Raw genomic sequence first — 15925 nt, 5'->3', positions numbered from 1 at the left:
CTAAACGTACTTCTAAAGGTGCTTCCCATTTCACTTAAACTGTTTCCACGGTTCCCTCGCTTGCGTCTTTTCCTTGCATCCTAGTCTCGCCAAAAATGATACGATCTATATATATATTTAAATTATAACACAGAACTAAATCTTGTCAAGAGTTTCAAATAATCAATAAAGTTAAATGTAAAGTTTTCCCCTGAGATGACATGTATTAGTTCACCCACCAGAGAGAGACTCTAATAAACATGATACTAATCATATTGTGTGCTGTGTATTTATACTGTGTGCTGTGTATTTACACTGTGTGCTGTGTATTTATACTGTGTGCATTCATCCTGTGTGCTGTGTAATTATACTGTATATACTGTCTAGTCGTACTGTGTGCTGTATATTTATACTGCATACTGTGACTGCTCTGCTGTCTCATTGTAGTGCAAGTCGAATAAATGTAGTGGTGTAAAAGAAAAAGTATAATAACTACGTCTCAAATACAGTAATCTACAATAGTGTTAAATGTATGTACTCAAATTAAATTCCTCAAAACTGTCTTAAGTGAATGTTCCTACGATTGGCCCTCAGTTATTGTACATTAAAGTGAGATTAGAAACCTGACTGGGTCATCACTTTAATGTGAAATGCAGAAAAACACGGTTTATTCATCTGCTCATAAAATTACAAGAGGACCAAAGTCGGTAAAGCTGATCGGAGGTCAGCTGTCAGGCTCAACATGTGGTTCACTTTGCAGCATCCTGCACGAACTTTCTAGACTTCCGGCCAACTGATTATTTGAGCGAAAGAACAGGGGGTAACTTACCATTGTGATTGTGCACATTTTAGTAACTTGGCTGTAAATAGTTAATTTTCCTGCGATACATCTCGCATATGTTTATCCGCATAACCGCATTTGATTAGTTTGTAAAGATTCCTCAAGCTACCGGTATATATTTGTGGTTGTGACGTACGACCCCCCCTCCTCACTGAACGTAGTGGTACATTCCATATGACAGCTCGACTTGAGCTAGCCTTCATGTCCGAGCATCAGCAGATTGTCAGAGCCGCGGAAAGGAGAGATTTACTCAAGACCTCCTCGCTTTATCTGTTCCCCTATAGTCTAATTTCAAACTATTAGTCACCAACATGTCTGCTCCGAAGAAGGGAGACTTGTCTTCTAGCGAAAAAGAATTGTTTGAGGTTATCACGGCAGGTAAGCCTCTTCGCCTCACGCTAATCCCTCTGGAACACACCACACAGGGGTTAGCTAGCTAGCTCTTGTTTTAAGCTGTTGTGTTTTTAAGATTACTTACAAGAATAAGGAAATAATGTCAGCCTCCTGCTTTTACTACTTGATCACTACCTTGTCAAATCATGGCAATTAACTTAAATCTTAGTTCGCATTGCTGGGCTTGGTACAAGCTAACGGTAGCTGACAGCTAATAGTGTGTACATGAGTAGCTTACCTCTGATGGCTAACTGTCAAATTACTGCCCACCTGAGGGAGCTGGCAGGTGAGGATAACACGCATTTTAAAAGGTGTTTCTGTGGGATTGTTTGCATTGTGCAGTCAGAAGAGTATATATTATGTTAGACTTTGAATATAACAAAATCTCAGAAAATAGAAGTGGTTTATTTTCTAAAGCTGCAGAAAGAGTTAACAAAGCTGTTGTTTTTATAATGCTGTATTAATATTTTTTTTATTGCACTTAGGAAATGTTCAAGAGGCCTCAAGGCTGCTGGGCTGTAAGGATGTGCGAGTCAACTGTCTGGATGAGGTAACAGAGATTTTCTGACAGGAGTAAACTCTCAAAGCTGGTTAATACCAGTGTGTTTAAGTTTCAGTTTATTTCTTTTAACAGGATCAATAATATAGTTGTGCTGGTGGTGTTTTTAAAAAAAAAAATAAAAAAACCTTAGTGGGCTTATGAGATTTTAATTTTTGTATCTAATTCTGATCTGAGCTGATCTCATAATGCTTTAGCTGCGTGAGGCTTGTTCATCAATGATTCATTTCGAGGCACATAAATCATATAGTTGATAGTTTTGCAGAATTGTTCACAGTCCTCAAAGACTCCTCTACAATGTCAGTAGCATCAAAAGCATTATTTCTGCACCAGTCCTGAATTTCAATCCAAATTAAAAGGTTGGACTTCTTTTTTAAAACGAATAAAGATGGCAGCAATCAGCAGTCGGAAGTATTTAAATACAAAGCCTTCGTTATTGTACATAAGTCGATTTTTTTTGGGTGTCTTTACTTACTGGAGTATTTATTTTTCTGACAACAAATATCTGTACTTTCTCCTCCTTACATTTTCAAAACAGGTTAGTTACTTTAGTTATAATGCATTTGAGAGGAATTATTCATTTTATTTTGCTCGCCGCCTTCCCAACATCACAAGACTGGCTTAAATCTGACTTGGGGGGGAAGATGTGTTGTGATGAAGGTTCAGTTTATTTTGCATAGAAATGGCTACAGAAATGTATCTAATGTCTTTTTACTTTTATACTTGAGTACATTTCAGGGCCTGTACTGTCTTGCTTTTACTTGAGTAAAGAAGTAGAATCAGTTATCTAGGCCATTATCTGGAGAAACAGAAAGATTTAACTTCAGATTATTTGACCATCATCTCTAACCTGAATGTAAGTGCAAAAGTGTAAAATGTGAATATGACAACAAACTCATTGGAGGCACAAATTCAGGTATGTGTAGGTGAATTGTATCACAACTGTTTGTTAGTGGAAGAAAAAGCGACCTGAGATCTGTCGGGAAAGCTCCTCCTTTGTTCACTGACATGTGTGTGACAAGAGGACTTGAGTCACTCCACTGAAGGGCTCTGGAGAAGCTCCTTCATGTCCTTCCTGCTGTCGCTCATTCTTTGTTGTCCACCTGTCAGCATCAGGTGTTTGAAACAGATGCTTTGTTTTGTAATCAAAGCTGTGTGAGTTTTTGGTTATTTAAAAGCGAAACTGTTTGTGTAAATTGTCCACAGTATGGGATGACCCCTCTCATGCACGCTGCCTACAAAGGTAAAGCAGACATGTGCAGGTTGCTGCTACAACACGGAGCAGATGTGAACTGCAATCAACATGAGCATGGATACACAGCGCTCATGTTTGCAGGCCTGTCAGGTAAGATGCTATTATAACAGGTGTAATGTTGGGAGTTGACACTGTAATATGATTATTCTGGAAAGTCTCTTCCTGAATGTGTTGTGAATCTTGGTGCTCTGTGGCTGTAGGAAAGACTGATATCACGTGGATGATGCTGGACGCGGGGGCGGAGACAGACGTGGTTAATTCTGTCGGGAGGACTGCCGCACAGATGGCCGCCTTTGTTGGTACGTCTGGATGTGACGTGCGCTCACTGACACAACAGTCAAGTGTTAAGTGTTGTATCATCACAAACACGAAGACGAGGGATCACGCACACCACCTGTCAGTCAGCAGCATTTGACACATTTATTTTGATCATTAGCAGCATTATCATTTAGATTGTGCTCATTGTAGTTTCTGTGTTTCCACAGAAGTGAAGAGAAATCAATCTTCAATTTAATTTTCCCCTTTTTCTTTTATATTTTTTAGTACAGATATTTTTCAGCAGAACAACAGACGTGTCAGTGAGCTGTGTTGCACTAAAATAGCATGAAACTTGCTCTGACTGAACACCAACATGTGACAAAAATGATACTCATGCCTCCTCTTTTCCCTCCTCAGGGCAACACGACTGTGTCACTGTGATCAACAACTTCTTCTCCCGTGCCAGACTAGATTATTACACCAGGCCTCAGGGTCTGGAGAAGGAACCGAAGCTGCCGCCCAAACTGGCCGGACCTCTCCACAAAGTCATCATGAGCACCAACCTGAACCCTGTCAAGGTACGACACAGCAGGACAGGAAAAGATGGTTTAGACGAGGAGGTTGTCGGGCCACCCTTTTTATCTCCTTGTGCACTTCTGTAGAGAAATCCTCATCATCACAATGAGTAGCTCTTCATTCAAACACTCCAACTGCCAGTTTCACTGATTATATTCCTCCATGTTGCGAGGAAACAAACAATCAGAGAACTAATCAGCCGCTGCGGTGATTACTTAGATTGGAGAGCAGCATGCTCCTGGGCCTCTTGGATCATGTGGCTGCAAGGAAGGAGGAAAAAAGGTTCCGTCTGTGCCAAAAATACACCACTTCGAAACACTTTGTGAAATATGTTTGTCAGTGTCGACTATCATGGACTACTGGTATGGCTAAAAAGTGTTGTTCCTTGTTACGACTGCTTGAGGCGTGGGTGGGTTAACGATTTAGTCGATTAAAAGAAAATTCCTTTTGATGATTGATTATTTGGTTCAGTGATGTTTTTTTTTGTCTTTTTTCAAGCAAAAATCTCAAACATTTGCTGATTCTAGCTTCATAAATTTGAGAATGTGTCTTTTCTTTGTCATTAATGACACTAAATTAAGGGGTTTTTGGTTAAAAGGACAAAATAAGCAATTTAAAAATGTCACTTTGAGCAGTTTTTAACAATTTCTTGAAATGTTATACACAATGAAAATAAAAATAATTGGCAGGTTAAACAATAATCAAAATCATAATTGGTTGCGGCCGTTGTCAACAACAGAACTGGATAATGTAATATAACATTCACGTAAAATACAACAAAGAACATGACAATAGATCCAATATGTACCATTAGAAATGTTTTATTTTGAAGGAGTAGATTTTCGTGTCAGATGTAACTCCAGAAGTATCTTTGGTGTTCTACAGATGGTGATGCTGGTGAAGGAGAACCCCCTGCTGGCGGAGGCCGAGGCTTTGGAGAAGTGCCGGCGGGTGATGGAGCTCATCTGTGAGAAGTGCATTAAGCAGCAGGACATGAACGAAGTGCTCGCCATGAAGATGCATTACATAAGCTGTGTGCTGAGAAAATGTGCCTCCTTCCTCAAAGACCGAGAGGACAAACTGGACGGCCTCATCAAGAGGTGAGTTCATCTGGGATTTTAACTGAGGACATGTGGCATGTTGGGAGTCGCTCTGACTTAAATTTCCTAAAATGTTAAATCTCCCCGATCTCCCTGTCCTGCAGTTTGCTGAAGGGTCGAGACAGCGATGGCTTCCCCGTGTTTCAGGAGAAGTTTATCAGAGAGTGCATCCGCAAGTTTCCTTACTGTGACGCCACTCTGCTGCAGCAGCTGGTGCGGAGTATCGCTCCTGTCGAGATTGTGAGTCTGGAGAAAATGTTCAGAGACTCACTTAAACATTGTATTTGAATGATTCTAATCTGAATGTCAACCTTTTCTTGGTTTGTGTTTTGTTGCTTGAAATCTGTTTTCTTGTCGTGTTTTCTTCCACCATCACAGGGCAACGACCCCACAGCTCTGTCCGTGTTGACTCAGGCCATCACGGGTCAGGTCGGCTTCATGGACGCAGAGTTTTGTATCTCCTGTGGAGAGAAGGGAGCTGAGAAGAGATGCTCCGTCTGTAAAATGGTGAGTGTCAAAACAGTTCATTGGTTTTTACACTGAAACTTCCCAGCAGGTAACTTTTTTATAATATAAATCTGTGTGAAGTAATAGTGGGGTAGATGACAGGAAATGAGGGAGAGAGAGATGCAACGAAGATCACCGTATTAAAGTATTTTCTTTCTCCTTTGTTTGTGGCCCTTTATTCAGCTACAAGGTCAGTAAAGTAAAAGTGAAATCTTTCCGTGTCACCAGGTGATCTACTGTGACCAAGCCTGCCAGAAGATGCACTGGTTCACCCACAAGAAAGTCTGCAAGAGTCTGCAGGAGCAGAGAGAGAAGCAGGAGGCCGAAACAGCCAAACTGAGGATGCAGCAGAGCAAAGGTACGTCGTCCATCTTGGATAGTTAATATGAGTATGAATAAAACCAAACCACAGGGATCCCTCATCACATTAACATCCAGAGAGTGTTACTTTATGAGCGGCCATAACTTCATAATAAAATAAAGCTCAGAGAGACGAGCAGAGTCCACAAAAAGGTAAGTTCACCAGCAGATATCTGAATGTCACGTCACTGTGAATACACTTTATTAACACACAGATAACAGCACAGTCATTCAGTCACTTTTGCTGTTTGCTTTCCTCTGATTTCTCCCCACACTTTCTCTTACCATAAATATTTTATTAAGAGTGCTCCTGGAAAAATCAGTAAATCAATCAAAGGTGCATTGCTCGGAGTCCTTGTGCTGCAGGACGCGTAGCTTTTGGATGTGTAATGAGTGAATAGAATGAAAAGATATTTAATTTTAAATGACATGAAAGTTTCTTGTCCAGGTTGCACTTTGTCAAGAGGAAGTAAAGTGATAAAAAAAAGATATATTAAGCAAAATCTTGCATGGAAAATGTCTAAAAACGACTTGACCTTTTTTATTATATAATTTTTTTGTGTCACATATATTTATTTACAGTGATGGTTGGGTAACACCTCGTCCTCAGAGGTCTTGATTCAGGTTGTTTCAGTATAAAAGCACGGTTGTATTTAACCACACATTCTCTGTGTTTCAGAGGAGAGTGACGCTGTGCAGGAGGCGGCAGACTCCCTGCAGGAGCTCTCAGTGGAGTCCAACAGCGACGTCGCTCCTTCAGACTCTGCAGCAGAAACATCCAACCCCACTCCCGTCGCAGCTGCTGACAACTGAACAACATCAGAATCTCCAGACCACAGACAGAGCAGACCGGCAGTGAGACTGAAAGCCAGACATGGACTGGATCCAGCCTGAGAAAAAGAAACCCATATTTATTACCGACACGAGACCGTCACAGAGGCAGGGAGACACTAAAGCGTTGGACGGGAGGTTCTTGCTACCACGCTCATGTTTTCGTCTTTTTTTTTTTTTATATGTTAATTTTTTCAGATGATATTGTCGTATGTGAATGTGGAAACAATTAATTGCATAGGCTGATGTGTTTGTGGTAGAGGTCACTGGGAGGAATTGTGGGTTAACGATGAGACGAGCTAACGGTTCACATCGACGATGGAACGTAATTCTGCCTTAAGAAACTGTAGCAAGCCGTGCGGGAGGGAAGTGACTGTGTAGCCAATCAGAGCTGTCGTTTGTTTGTTTGCAATATACTTGACTCGTTATTGGGACGTTTGTTTTGTACTGATGAACATGTGGCAGGTGGCGAGTGGAAAGCATGGCTGCACAATAATGACCAAAAATGTATATTTTTTAAATATAAACAAACATGAACATGAATTTATTATAAGTGTATCGTGAGAAGATGACGTTAACGCTCAGGATTTTACAAACTGTAACGAGATGAAAGTTGTTTTTTTTTTTTCTCTTTTGTTGAACGCAGCACAATAACACCACGTCCAGGACACACGCAGACATTTTGTTTTGATGTTGTTTAGTTTATTGTGCAGCCTGAACGAGACGTTTGATACGTTTGAGTTGAACAGCAGGTCCAGCGCGGCTTTGTTTGTCCTGAACGCTGATCGTTTTCAATCTGTCAGACAACTTGAGCTGAATCACGTTAAATAAAGACCAACTTCATCAAAGTGCCCGTTCATCATATTGATTCATTTTTCTATCACAGCTGCAACTAACGGTTACTTTAATCGCCTTCACTCGGACGCTTATGTGTTTCTGTGAGTGTGTTTTTTGTGTTTGTTGGTTTGTCAGCAAGAAAAACTACAAAACCAGGAGTGAGTTTTGGTTCAGATCCAGGATGAAGGGACGGACGGTTTTCTCACTCGTTGACGTTGCAATAATGTTTGGATCTCGATAAAAAACATGGTCTGTGGTCAGTTTTATGCTCCCCGACACTCCCTTTATCGTAGTAACAGATTTTGTAACTTTGGCATTATTATTCTTTGTCTTGAATCAGTTTTGGGGATAATTGTGCTCTTAACTTTTGGGCCGACAGTTACCATAATTTGGGGGGTTTTAAAGGGATATTCCGGTGTAAGTTTAATCCCTGGTCTAACACACCATGAAACTGTGTTACACTCCCTCTCGATAGATCAAGTTAGCAGACCGCTAATTTACGGAGTTTTATCAACCTCAGAAACGACCGCATGACAACAATACACTGCAGTAAATGGATCCAAATATAAACCGCCACCAAAAAGCCACAAATAATGCTCAGAACAGCACCAAACTTCAGCAACAGTACAAATAGGGTCTCAGCACATAGTCCGGGGCATCTAACCTCCGCTAGCTTAGCTGGATTTCTACTGAAAAGCTGACTAAATTTACCTCTCTTCTGCAGCAGCTTCCTGTTGACGGGAAGTCCCGACGAGTTGATTACCGAGTGCAGTAGAGTTCCGCGGCTCATGGATGAAAATGTATGATTATGACTCCATGGAAAAGCAATCAAAGTTCATATGTGTCTTACCTGCCAGTTTATAACAGTTATTATCGAGAGCGGACAGGGAAAAGAACGGAATTGAGCATTTCTAACCGCACTCGGTAATCGTCGAGTCGGGACTTCCCCGACCCGGAAGCTGATGGAGGAGAGTTGAAATCTGTTTTTAGCTTCCCAATAGAAATCCAGCTAAGCTAGCGGAGGTTAGATGCCCCGGACTATGTGCTTAGACCCTATTTGTACTGTTGCTGAAGTTTGGTGCTGTTCTGAGCATTATTTGTGGCTTTTTGGTGGCGGTTTATATTTGGATCCATTTACTGCAGTGTATTGTTGTCGAGCGGTCGTTTCTGAGGTTGATAAAACTCCGTAAATTAGCGGTCAGCTAACTTGATCTCTTGAGAGGGAGTCTAACATGGACCATGGATTAAACTTACACCAGAATATCCCTTTAAGAAAACCTAAAACATGCTTGAAAAAGATTGTTAATGATTTCTTTCTCCCTCTGAAGTTCCCTTCATACGGATTACCTTGAATAAGCAGCTCAATAAATTGTACTCCGACTGGTCATTAAAAAGTAATTCAGTGTTATGATACAAAAACAAACACATTTGAACACAACTGGACTTTTTGCCTAGACTGATAACAAACATCCTCTCAGCTGGTGGACGGTCGTGTTGCCCGTCTGCAGAAGGCCACAGACTGGAGGACACGGTGACGATCACGGCTGAACATCTGGAAGCACCTCCTCCTCTCTGCTGACGTCACCTCTGACAACACAGCAGATAGATGCTGACAAATTTAACCAAATACAAGCCACACAGGTAGCTTTCATCAGGATACATCACACACACACACACGTCTCACCTTTTCTGTCTAGTACCTGGATAGAAGGTAGGCAGTGGATGACGTGGGGGCGATACTCAGGCTCATCGGAGAAGGGATTGAGGAAAAAAGCTGCCAAGAAGAAGACCACATTTTGTTTTTTTTAGAAGAATCCGACATATTCTCAGTCTGCTGTGTGATCTCGTGGGTGTCGGCCGACTCACTCGCAGTCTGAAGCTGCTGCATCCTCCTGAGTTCGTGCATCGTGTCCTCCAGACTTCTGATCTGGTTGTTGTGGAGGAGAAGAAGTCGGAGGCAGGTCAGGTGATTCAGGGCCCCTGTGTGAAGGATTTAGACGAGGTTACTGTGGAGACATTTTATTTATTCATTCATGTATTGGTTGTTTATCTGCTTCAGTTGTTCAGGAGAATGCTGCAACGCTTTTTTTTCGTGCAGCTCAAAATGTTTTCTTCAGTTTTAGTGACTGAATTTTTATATTTTGGGGTGAACTCATCCTTTAAGTGCTTTATAGCTTCTACTGAAATCTGTCAAGAAGTCAGAGCTGAAACAACGTCTACAATACGTGTGTGTTCTCCTTAAAGTGCATCAGAAACTTTAGTCCGACTCTTCCACTGATCAGTTATATAAAAAAGGAACATTTTAATCTCTTTTATAGGTTTAATCAAAGATGTCTCCTGATCACGACTTAGTGAGCCTGACATTATGTGACATTATTTATCTAATAAACACAAATTAATTAACTTTGTTTTATCTCTCTACGTCCTTCCTGTCTTCTCTTTCAACAATAAAAGCATCAATTATCTTTAATCACATCTGTGACATTATTACACACACACACACACACACACACACACACCCTGCAGGGCTGAAGGGGCTCTTAACATTATCTTCACGTTCATAAAATAAATAAAAAATCACCTGAGATTGACTTGATGTTGTTATTGTGGAGGTAAAGTTCAGTTAGGCAGCAGTTGAGGGAACGACAGCTGAGCTCTCTGATCTGAAAGATTCAAAATAAGAATTGATTTGCATTTTAAACTTGTGTAGCTACAACACCTACAACACCGTACCTTGTTGTTATTCAGCCGCAGCTCCCTCAGGAAGTGAAATCTTGATAAATCGGGGACGCTGGTGAGTTCCCTGCTCAGAAAATATCAAAACTTGTCATGCCTGTCTTGATTTCCTCTCATCTGTGAAGTTATTTATGTGTTTTGCTTACTTTCTGTCGAGGCGAAGCTCACAAACATCAGTGTCTCTCGTTGTTCCTCTCTGCTGAAGAGCGTCCTGTATGTTCTGTATTTAGTGTGAGAGAAGAAAATACAGTTAAACCAGACAGATTATGTGTCCTTGGGTTTTTAAAGTGTCAGCGTTTGAGATCAAGCGGTCCACCTCGGTCACCTCCATTGTGTTTCTTCTGTCACTGCAGCCACACCTGTTGCCTGGAAACCTGAAATCACAACAAACAAAATACAGTTCTTCACTTATTTTTCAAAAAAAGCTGTAATTTTAATGTTGGTGTGTGTTTCGTGCCAGGACTTTTGTGGATTTACAGAAGTCTGCTGTTAGATTTGGGTCAGATTAGAGGTTAAATATCTGCAGCATTCACCTGCAGTGAGGTCAAACATCCAGCAGAGGACAGTGTTTCACCAGAATTGAGTTTTAGTTTGCAGGTTTGTTCACACTGATGATGTGCAAGAATTCCTCTTTGCATTCAAAGTCAAACAGCTGATTTCATCGTTACATGAGTGAAGCCTCCAGTGGTGGAAAGTAACTGATTACATTTATTCATCGCTGTATTTACTGCCGTTTTCGAGTCCATTTTTCTGTCAAAATAAAATATTGTACTTTTTGTTCCCTTACAAGTCATGTCCGGTTTCTTGTTCCTGCTCAGTTTGCAGAAAATTTTTGGTTTACAGGAATAAACATAAATGCATTTTTCCCCCCAAGTGAGATGAGAAGATAAAACTCTCATGTCTGTAAGTAGATACAACAGTGCAGCACCTAGCTTAGCTTAGCTTAGCTTAGCTTAGCTTAGCTTAGCCTAGCTTAGCTGGAACAAGGACGAAACAGCTAGCCTGACTTTTCTCCAAAGTTCAAACAAGTTGCAGTGTGTGTCTTCATTGTTAAATCTGAACACTTACAGAAATGTAAATATAACTCTGATTTTAAAGGACTGTTACAATTTCCTGACAAAATAATGTATCCATACATCCAGCACGTTGCTATCGGCTGTGGATGTGGCACATGATTGAATCTAAAACAGCAAATTGTCATTTTTACATTTCTGTTTACGGATTAAGAATAAGATACTATGTGTTGATTAAGCTTTAGAAGTGCTGGGAGGCAGATTTTCGTTAACTTTGCACAGAGCCAGACCAGCTTTTTCCTCTGCCTCTGGTATTATGCTAAGCTACGCTAATTACCTCCCGGTTCTTTGGATGGAAAATGCGTTAGGTTGTTTCACCTCAAATTTTCAGGAGAGAAAAAAAATCTCTTTTTGTGATCCGGTGTGGATCCTGATTATTGATACTTAATAAATTCTGTACTGACACAAGTTTCTTGAGAGTGAAGCTTTGCCAGTCATCTCTGATCTAGTTTACAGAACACTCCCAGCATGCATCAGGTTTCCAGTGTATGATGAGGGAGGACCAGGATTTACCTACGAGCTAATTTAACAAATACAATATCCTGAAAGAATGTGCACGTCCTTCTAATTTGTGCAGTAATTCGCAGGTAAAAGATATATGCTAATGTCAGCTTGATTTTCTTTCATTTTGTTGTTATTACAAGCCAAGGCTGCCAAACTGCAGCACAAGTCACGCTAATGGATATTTTTAAGCACATTTGGGGGTATTTACATCTGTTTTTGTCACGTCAGAAGCAGTTGTGTGTTTTTTAAGGAGACTTAGGGACATTTTGAGCATTTTTTTTGTGGCGTCCAAAACCGTGTTTTTCACCAGAAGCTTGACGATCTCCCTCCGTGATCCTGGCGACCAAAACAGGTCTATAAACCATTTTTCTAGCTGGAGCTCAAACACAGCGTCGTGACGAGAGAGAAATTAGGAAATTCAACCTAAACGAACGTAAAGTTGCAACATGAAGAAGCGTTCAGCTCTCACTTTAACTAACATTTTACTCTAATACTTTACTAACATCTCGTCTTGACTGAAAGCTTTGTTGCTGTCAAAAGTGAATTGTTTCAAGACTCGAGTCGTACGGTGACACCTGAGCCGGCTCCATGTGCTAATAAAGGTGTAGAGGTGTGGTGGAAAGCCTGTGAGAGCCTGTAACAATACGAATAGTTAGAAAATAAGTGCTATTAATGGTCATATAATCTCTGGGAATAACAGAAGTGAATGACACGCAGCTCTTCATCCATTGTATGTCTTCTTTTGGGATTTTTGCCAAACCCTGCTGCCACAATGACCTCTCTTCCTTGGCTTTGTTCCAGTGTTGTGCATTCCTTTTGTTCCCCTCCGGTCGCCCTCGCCACACCTCCCATTGCTGCATGTGGGCGCTTCCTGATCATGCACACACACTCCTGCCATGCTGCTTGTCAATACGCTATTAACACCAGCCACCTTTTCACTTCCCATGAGGGTTCGAGGGCGAGCGGATTCCTGCCGCAGAGCTTCAGCGCCGCTCCGAGAGGGAGTCGGCTCTCAGCTTTCTGTTTCTTTACATAGTGGAGGGCAACAAAAGCCACGGGGAGGCCTATCGTATTCACTGCGCAGCATTCATCCAAGCCGGCACCATGAGAAGCTCAGAGGGGCGTCGAAGTGTAAACAGTCTTCTGAGGAGAGCCGGCCATGTTGTCCTTTATTTCCCCCTCGGAAGTGCAGTGAATGAGCCTCTGGTGTCTCCTGTTGGAGGAGGAACAAAAGAGAGGAAACAATAACAGAAGCCGAGTGTGAAGTTTAATGACAGACTGGGTTCACCTGCGGAGGAGATTTAAAAGCAGTCAGGAAGGCATTAATACAATTTTAACACTCCGGTGCTAAGATGGCAAGTTGCTCATCGGGCTACTTTGCTGAAACAGAAACAGAAACATGGGAAATAGGAAACATAGGAACAAACGTGTAAAGACTTCATTAAACTGTTTTCACGCTTCAATGTGAGCTGATTTCGTTAGCCTGTCTGGCTAACTAGCTTACGGCTAACAACAGCCAAACTACCAAGGCCAGATATCGTTATTAAGTTACTACCGTATATTAGTTTGTGGGGTTTAAAAAAAAGGAAGAAAATAAAGCGGTTTTTCTTCATATTTCGCGGCTGTGTGGACGCCATGAATACTGGATGCTAACAGAGTTTAAGCTAACACCTCAGCTACGTTACCTGCCGAACGCAGCCATAACCTTTTCTCTTTCAACGTTAAAAGTAAAAGCATACTATTTGAATATACAAGCAAAAATGATTTGCTAGCTAGTTAGCTCTACTCTGCTATATAATAACATCAGTGGTGGATTTCATCACTCGATGTCGAGATTCAGTTCCCGTCGGTCAGTTCGGCAGGAAAAATCGTTCATATTGTTCGTTTGTTCGTTCAGTCGTGTTTCCGATACAACGCCGTTTAGCGGTTGAATCATGTAATGCGCATTTCTCAAACAATCGTGCTAACGGTCAACATAACACTGTAGTTCAAGGCAAATACGCAGCTGCAACTTCATGATTATGTGTACTTTTAGACAACACAACAGTGGATAATGTGTATATTCACCTTGACATTAAATTGGCATCTATTGAAGGTAAGCCAATGAGAACGATGAGCTACGAACTATGTTTTTTTTTTTCATGGAAACGGTTGCTGTGCTTTCCTGTTTCTCATTGGCTAAAATTCGACGACAGTGTCCTAGATTCAGCATACGATTGGCCGGCTCTCAGTCCTCTTCACCACTCTGATAACTAAACAGTGAACAACACAGCGACTCGTCTGTGGGAACTAGGGGTGGGCGATACTGCAAATCTTGTTATCGGTCTGATACCAAGTAATTACAGGGCCCGTATTGCCGATACCAATACTGATACTTTTTACTTGAAAATTCCTGATCATTGAGTGATTTAGTACTTTTTCCTTTAACTAGTTGACCATGATTATGATAACGATAAAACACAGGACAAAGATTTCAGCCAAATAAGAAAATTATTTTTAACTTAATTAAATCTATAACCTATCTGCATGTAGCCTAAATAGAAATACTGATGTTCCTTCAACAGATACACAAAGGGGTTATTATATTCTGCCATATTCAAACTTCAGGTTTGAGGTAGGCTCTATATCAATATAAGTACATATTTTTGAGTTCCAGTTACAGTGAACCTGAGTGAGCGGAGTGAGAGAAGTGAAGAGGAGCGCTGCGCTCACACAAACTCTGTGAAGAAATACGAGTGATTTGCTGCATTTATAGAAGAGAAACTACAACAAAAATATTGATCTCATCACGATAGTATCCATCCGATATCAATACTCACCTTGGTATCGATACTATCGATATTTGGATCAATCCGCCCACCCCTAGTGGGAACGATAGAATGAACAAGAGAGAAGTGAAACATGGAATCAGGTCAGTTCGTTCGTGTTAAAGAGTCGTTCCTTCAAACTGATTCTTTCACAAACGAGCCATCTTTAGTTAACATCCTTCTGCATATATCACTTAATGAGGATGCTAATGTTTTGCCTGGGACATGTAGGGGAACAGCTAACGTTAGCTTAAAGAGGTTCCCGGCTAGCCTTTAACGTTAGCTGTCTTAATCTGCCAGTCACAGTTGTAATTTCTTCAGCGAAATCTACAATCAAAGCCTGCTTTTGTCTCCCTCTGCAGGCTAAATTTGGCTTAATTGTCCACCATTTGCTCCACGTGAGAACAGAAAGGTTGAGGCGTTTAGCAAATGTGTCTGAATCTGTTCTAAAATACGTTACATGGCCAAAGATTTGCTCCCTTTCAGCCGTAAGAACATTAGCGAGGTCGGCCACTGCTGTCGGATGATAATACCTGGCTTTCAGTCGGTGCTGTTGGATGGGCTTGACTTCACAACTCTGCCAAGGGAAAACTATTTCTATAACGACCTGGTTTTGTCCGCGGAGGCATACACGAACACAAATGATGAAAATAACATTGCAGTCGAATTAGGATTTCCCTTCACTGGAAGTTAAGGGCCCAAACCATTAAAAAATAGTCCCAGACAAATACAAGTTGACAGGTGCATCCACATTTATTTCTCTTTTAGATTTTTCAATATTTCTGAAACCTGTTTTTTACCCCGATTTCATTTTTTTTTCCATCACGTTTCCCTCCTCTTTCTTACTTTTCTTCCAGATTTGAAATCCTCTTTTTCCCCCTCCAGTCTTCGTGGTATTGCCTCCGTCTGTGTGCTCCCTCCTCCACCACCGCTGATTAAAAATGATAACCTTTTCACTCGAGAGAAGAAAGAAAACATCCTGGGGCCTTCACTTCTCTCTTCATCCTGAAAAAAAGGGGGCCACAGCCCTTAAAAATGCTCTCGTGTGATAATAAAAACCAACAAGTGATCCGCGTATCGACTTTCATCCTCACGAGCAACAATTAGTGTCTCTGCACGACGCCTCTTCTCAAATCAGTAAGACAAGCCGGGATCGAATGTTGCCCACAAAAGTAATTATATCTGCGCTTGTTTTGTGCAGCGGACACAAAGACTCCAGTTAGTCTGGGCACTCGGATCGTTAGACGTGGAGCTGACAGGGGATTGAGAGGTGAGGCACGGGGAGGATGCCGTCGACAGGCAGCAAATT

The 15925-nt window shown here is 41.3% G+C and overlaps 2 protein-coding genes across 5 annotated transcripts; one reads left to right on the top strand and one right to left on the bottom strand.

Annotated features, from left to right (window-relative positions):
• The first annotated feature begins 977 nt into the window (after positions 1 to 977).
• On the top strand, positions 978 to 7510 carry ankmy2a (ankyrin repeat and MYND domain containing 2a). Its single transcript, XM_030395134.1, has 10 exons — positions 978 to 1198; positions 1699 to 1763; positions 2979 to 3117; positions 3228 to 3326; positions 3703 to 3863; positions 4747 to 4961; positions 5066 to 5201; positions 5340 to 5468; positions 5697 to 5826; positions 6508 to 7510. The coding sequence occupies exons 1-10, from the start codon at positions 1132 to 1134 to the stop codon at positions 6639 to 6641; spliced, it is 1275 nt and encodes a 424-aa protein (XP_030250994.1). The 5' UTR covers positions 978 to 1131; the 3' UTR covers positions 6642 to 7510.
• A 1367-nt stretch (positions 7511 to 8877) lies between these two features.
• On the bottom strand, positions 8878 to 12899 carry lrrc72 (leucine rich repeat containing 72). Of its 4 annotated transcripts, XM_030392687.1 has the most exons (8): positions 12741 to 12899; positions 10549 to 10606; positions 10379 to 10452; positions 10230 to 10299; positions 10078 to 10159; positions 9363 to 9476; positions 9181 to 9270; positions 8878 to 9083 (listed from the first exon to the last, which is right to left on the bottom strand). In XM_030392687.1, exons 2-8 carry the CDS (start codon positions 10561 to 10563, stop codon positions 8971 to 8973), a joined length of 558 nt encoding a protein of 185 aa, XP_030248547.1. In that variant the 5' UTR covers positions 10564 to 10606; positions 12741 to 12899; the 3' UTR covers positions 8878 to 8970. The 4 variants fall into 4 exon arrangements, with proteins under 4 accessions (XP_030248547.1, XP_030248545.1, XP_030248544.1 ...); XM_030392685.1 differs by lacking the exon at positions 12741 to 12899 and having other exon boundaries at positions 10558 to 10614; XM_030392684.1 differs by lacking the exon at positions 12741 to 12899 and having other exon boundaries at positions 8878 to 9105.
• Positions 12900 to 15925: the final 3026 nt, after the last annotated feature.

The sequence above is a fragment of the Sparus aurata genome, chromosome 17 (genome assembly GCF_900880675.1).
Source record: "Sparus aurata chromosome 17, fSpaAur1.1, whole genome shotgun sequence".
NCBI classification, from domain to species: domain Eukaryota; kingdom Metazoa; phylum Chordata; class Actinopteri; order Spariformes; family Sparidae; genus Sparus; species Sparus aurata.
Note: the sequence above shows the minus strand (reverse complement) of the source record. Positions and strands in the feature narration are given on the sequence as shown.